Source organism: Pyxicephalus adspersus, chromosome 6, assembly GCF_032062135.1.
Source record: "Pyxicephalus adspersus chromosome 6, UCB_Pads_2.0, whole genome shotgun sequence".
Classification (NCBI taxonomy): Eukaryota; Metazoa; Chordata; class Amphibia; order Anura; family Pyxicephalidae; genus Pyxicephalus; species Pyxicephalus adspersus.
In genome coordinates, this window is record NC_092863.1 from 14,269,139 (window position 1) to 14,274,833 (window position 5,695).

Consider the following 5,695-nt stretch of genomic DNA (forward strand, 5'->3'; position numbering starts at 1 on the left):
CACCTGGATCTTTGGTGTCAATGGGGTAAAATAGTAACTAGGACTTCCAGCAGGTAATATGTTTGTTAGGTCACTACAACAATTTGGATGTAATAAAAGGCTCAATACAGACAGATTTATTTTTAAAACCTTAGAAATGCCAAACAATACCCACAGAGGGCTTGGTATTTTTCCCCACTGATGACAATGTCTTGAAAGCAAGTTGCACACAATGCTTTCTATATAAGATTGATAACATGAGCACACTTTTATTGGTACCCATTCCATACTTTGTTGTCACTAGGATATGTTTTGCTGTGCTTGAAAAGGCAAGACTACACTCTTGTTTTTTTCCCCCTTTCTCATCTAGTAGCTTACCTGGTAAATATTTTAGCAGAAAAGTACTAAATCATTTTTAGGGCTCTACGCAGTTTAGAAGAATTGATATAGGCTTTAATTTAGGACTGTAAGATCCTTTACTATAATATATACTAAAATCAGACAATTTTCTAAGAATGTGCGAAGGGCAGTAATTAACCATTTGGAAAGTTCCCGGGATGTCATGCCATTTCTACTTTATCTTAAAACATGCATGCACTCAGTGGAGGTCTAAAAAATTCTCACCCAGTTTTAGCTATAGTCACATCTTACGGAAAAGTTCTGGCATTGTCATAATGACATCTAGAGCATGAACCTTAAAAGTAGTTTGGCGCAAGAGTTACTTGATTCATTCAAAAGTTACCATTTTCCATTTAAAGTGCCAAATATACTAAATTCTGATTGTAATGATTTCTTGCCATGTATTTCTGCTTTGTGACCACTAGATGGCAGCAGCATACCAATTCTAATTGACCATGACATCATGCAAAGGCAGCCACTACATTTTGTTCCTCTTTTTGGTGGTAGATGGTGGTGAGGTTTTACCTTCCTGAACTCCCCAGATTGTGATGCAATGTGTGTAACCGAAACCAAAAGTTACCATAGTGATTGACTCAATTTAAACACAATATTATCTTTGCAAAGGAACATTTTGCTGCTAGTCACATGTTGAGATCATTTCAAAGTGTGTTCCTGCTTGGTGGAGTCACCCTAAATTCTTTAAAAGCATTCACAATAATAACTTTCCCTAGCAGGGCAAAAAAACAACCCAATGGCTGTAGAGTATTAAAACATTTTGGCTTTACATACATCTTTTACTGTGTGTGATATGCTGAGAATTAACCATATGTAGGATTCATATCCAGGTTAGACAAATGTACATCTAGTTACCAGTCACTTCCTCTATATTCTCAATGCATATGACAGTCATAGGAACATCTAATAATCACAACACAATCAGGTTTAAATATAAAATTTTATTCCAGTGATTTAGGCTTCATTTTGTGATCAACAATGGTTGGCTCTGGTTGTAAAGGGGAGAAGAAAATCAGTGCAAGCATTGGCAACGTTCTTACAGAGCAGGTTCCCTCTTTTTTATCCAACCCAAGTCCCATCGTGGTCTCCCAGTACGGCTGCACTGAGCCCCGTAGTTCAGACAAACGTGGCCATAAGGACAACAGTGGACTCTGTCTGGGCAGCACACACCCTGCCAAGAAAAAGCAAAAGGTCAGATTCTGGCCATGTACCAACCTCATTGTAATAGAAATTCTCAGAAGTTAAGGAGAACCAGTCATGAGAAATTAGGCAGCTTCACTGCATTACCAGGCTGTGATTGTTAAGTTCAGTGTCAGCGACAAACTAGTGAAGTCGCAGGAATGGAAAATCTAAAGCTGAACTCCAGTCAAACGCCTTTAAATATAAATCGACTTTATGCTTAACCTCTTGCACAGTCAAGTACTTACCTGAGTATAGGGGCAGCATGACCAAACACCTCCAGGCCCTACACAGCAGGTCTGCCCATCATAACATGCATGTGTGGCATCACACCAGACATAGCCCACAGGTGTTAATGGGGTAGCCGTCTCTTCCACTGGTTTGTTGCAGGATCCGGTTGACACATCACATGTGTACCCGCTGGGACAGCAATGCAGATGGTCAGAACAGCACACAGCCTGGGAATAAAAACAGATTTATTGCACTTTCCTCATCCGTAAAAAAACAGCCACTAGAACCATAGCATTTTACAGAAATTATTAAAAGCAAACATTGAGATAACTCAACTGGGTTTGGGCAATTAGTAAAACAGCAGGATTAGAAATATCAAAGTCACCCTCTGTCTCCATCTGCTTTGGAGAGAAAATACCATTGATGAGACCCATAAGTTCTTTTGCTGCTCCTCTCAAAGCATCAGAAAGTTTCTGTGCGATAGCACACATTACTCAAAGATCAGATAAACTGAATGTGCAAAATGGTCTCTGGTCTGCAGCAAACAGATTCCGGCTACTGACTCTAGGACAGGTAACAAATGAGTGTTATATCCCAGATGATAAATATGGGTCACTGGTTAATTTGTGAGGAATAAACACACACTGTGCAAGTTGTCCGTCACTGAAGCACATTGAGAGACCTAAAGCAAATATATTGCAACTTTGATGGTTCTCAACTCAGTTTTATGGCCAGAACACATTACATTGGACTTTTTTTTGGGGTCAAAAAAAACTCATTGTGGAACGGAAACTTCTATTAGATTAGTTCGGCTAGAGTACAAAACTGAATGTTATGCTTACCTAAATCTGCACATACAACTTCCCATTGCTAATGAAAAGGCTAATCAGTTCTGTGCTCCACTCTAAGCAGGCATGTTCTGCTAGTCAATTCATTTGGGATTTCTGTTTTCCAAACCAGTTCCACCCATACTGTGTGTTTTTATAGACAACCACACTGGTAGTTAAGGAAGTGGAAAAAAAAAAAAAAAAAAAAACAAAAAAAAACACCCCAACCAGACAAACTGATATATAATATAATATTTTGGCTTTACATATACAGCAACAAGGGACCAAGCAAACCGAACAAAACAAAACCTGCCCACACAAGATACTGCAGAGAGGCAGCAGAACAGCATAAAAGAAAAAGAGTCTCAATAAAGCCTTCAGAAGGAAAATGTGCAAAGTGAATGTTCCAATATACCCTCTTGAATACATATTTATTATCATATTAAAAAAGTGAACCTAACATATAGTAAGTAGCTAGGGGATAACACTCTTGCCTTGCAACATTAGGGTCCAAATATTTCCAAGTCTTATGCAACTTTCCTCCCAAAACATTCATATGCCATCTGGCTTACCCACAGATTGGATTGTGCCAGGGGACACACTGATAATGGCGATATTAGGTTGTATTATGCATACCATTTTGAATACTGCTCAAACCTAGAGCATAGCCACCCAAGCGATGGCTCTATAATCCTTTATCTGGTACCTGCATAACTCCAGTATACTACATTAGCCAAAAGCTTATGGGGGACCCATTTGCATGTTATGCCCCCACCCCACCTACACACGTGTAGCAAATCTTGGGAATGCTGCTACCCCTCCCCCTCCAATTTCAATGCTGCTCAGTTGAATAAAATAAATACGACTGATGAGAACAAATTTGTCTTATTTCAGGCACAAAATCTGAAGTTCAGCCTAATTACTATTGAAATCACCTGACTCCTTAGCAGTTATGCTAGCCAAAAAAACAGCATCTACATTACTCTACAATGCAAAACTACTGAGTCAAGAAGGGTCTCACCTCTTCCAAGGGGCAGCAGGCCCAACCGCCACCCTCTGTATGGCAGCATGTGGTACCCTGGGGACAGCTGTGAGACTTGTCACACTTGACCTGTGCACTGGTAAGTGTCTTGCTGAGCCATGGTAAAGAAAGCTGGCCTATAGAACAGGTCGCCTGCTCACCACATCTCCACCCACTGGGGCAGCAGTGGTCCTGATCAGAGCAGCAGGTGGCCTAAGTTTAGGAGAGAATGGAATTACAGAGGAGGAAGAGAAGAGAAGAGGCAAAGCAGATGTTTGGCATGCTTAGAGGGGTCAGATTGATAAGGCTACACCCATACCTTTTCGATAGGGCAGCATCCCCAATCTCCAGAAGGAAGGCGGCAGCAGGTTGTCTTGTCTGGACAGTAGGAGGTTAAATCACATGGAACATTTGTGCCTGTAGGAATAATGGCAGGATTAGGAGGTCTGCTTACACATAGATTTAAAAGCTGATCAATTGTACAAAATGGCCAGCACACAATTCCCTTTTCAAAAACTCAGCTCACTGCTACTGAACTTTTTACAGATCACAAACCAGTGTGTTAACAAAAATACCATCTTGTACCCCAAGAAGCTGGATGCATTTAGTGAACAGGGTGTGCACGGAGCACCACCTACCCCCAGGTATTTTTACTTTCTTTCCCCACCATAACAAACTCCAGTGTCGAGCATTTTCATATGTTGATCACATAGAAGCTCTGCTCCATCATTGATGCTTGCAGTTGCTTGGTTGCAAGCTTGAAAATCCCCTTCAATAGCCACTCTTATATACCGGTCATTTGGGCTTACTTTCTTCCTTCAGAGCTGGAATCTTCTTCATCCAAGGAATGGAGTCCTGGTCTTTTGTACAGCTTTCTCCATCACATATATATCCACTGGGACAGCAATGGAGCCTATCAGCACAGCACACAGCCTACAAAACATTAAAGTTGAAATCAGCAACATGCTGCCTAATATGTACATCTGTATCCCTGTCCTGTTTTTTATTCACTCACCTTTTCAAATGGACAGCATCCCCACTCTCCAGAGGGCAAACGGCAGCATGTTGCGGTGCCAGGACAGGTGGCTGTATCGTCACATTTTACTGTGGCTAAAGATATTAGAACGTGTTAGTTGTATTTAATAAGTTTCCACTTTCTTCCGAGTCAGCAAAGATATGTATTGCAAAGGCCATGATCAGCATTTTATCCTAAGCTGCTTTCAGCACGGGGAATCCAAACTTCTGAACTTTTGGGTTCAGTCACTTCCCCCTTTTCCTATCAGGGCTAATCTTGCGCAGTGGATTCTAAGAGGCCGATATATACATATTTATTAAACTGTATTCAAATATTATACAAAAAAAAAAAAAATGATTTCACAAGATTTGCAAAACTACCTTTTTTAACAGAGATCCCCAACAGGTCAGGATAACCTTCCTCCCTGAGAGCTGGGGTTTTTGTGAACATTGGGATCTCAGAAATCTCAGAAACACACTTTTTATGAGCGAGGTCACAGGTGGTCTCTGAAGGACAGCAGTGAATGTGGTCATCACAGCAGACAGCCTGCAAGACATGACAATTTCAAGGCTGGTCATTGTCAGACAAGCAGGTCCTTAGCTGTAAATATTTCACCACTTGGGAGATAAGCTACGTACAGATATTAATGGGCAGCATCCAAATGAGTGGCTGTCCAGCCTACAGCACGTACTGCCATCAGGACAGGAGGAACCATCGCCACATGGTGTTCTGCGGACCTGCTCTGTTGTCAAAAAAAATGTGTATAACAAGAAGGTGCATTAAAAAAAATATAAGGTACAAGGTAGAAGCAAACTGTATGTTACTTCCTGGAGGTGTAGGTCTAGCTCTTTCAAAGCCTAAAGTACCATTTAGTTCCAATTAATAAGGAATGCCAACTAATAGCTTTTATTTTCTGGATTTGCTCTTCCAAAGATACAAGTCTTACCGTGTTTCCCCGAAAATAAGACACTGTCTTATATTTTTTTTTTGGCTCCCAAAAACACACTAGGTCTTATTTTCAGGGGATGT

At 40.8% G+C, this 5,695-nt stretch overlaps 1 protein-coding gene across 4 annotated transcripts in view; it reads right to left on the bottom strand.

Moving 5' to 3' along the window:
* Positions 1-1,314: 1,314 nt before the first annotated feature.
* The window catches only part of GRN (granulin precursor), a 12,891-nt gene continuing 8,510 nt past the window's right edge, over positions 1,315-5,695 (bottom strand). For 2 of the 4 annotated variants that reach the window (XM_072414664.1, XM_072414663.1), the window contains exons 7-14: positions 5,305-5,408; positions 5,047-5,212; positions 4,667-4,761; positions 4,461-4,584; positions 3,971-4,068; positions 3,652-3,864; positions 1,821-2,030; positions 1,315-1,564 (exon numbers count right to left, since the gene is read on the bottom strand). In XM_072414664.1, the coding sequence (XP_072270765.1) occupies positions 1,430-1,564; positions 1,821-2,030; positions 3,652-3,864; positions 3,971-4,068; positions 4,461-4,584; positions 4,667-4,761; positions 5,047-5,212; positions 5,305-5,408 (1,145 nt within the window). In that variant the 3' untranslated portion in view covers positions 1,315-1,429. The remainder of the gene's footprint in view (positions 1,565-1,820; positions 2,031-3,651; positions 3,865-3,970; positions 4,069-4,460; positions 4,585-4,666; positions 4,762-5,046; positions 5,213-5,304; positions 5,409-5,695) is intronic. The other 2 variants (XM_072414665.1, XM_072414666.1) reach the window with 2 other exon arrangements.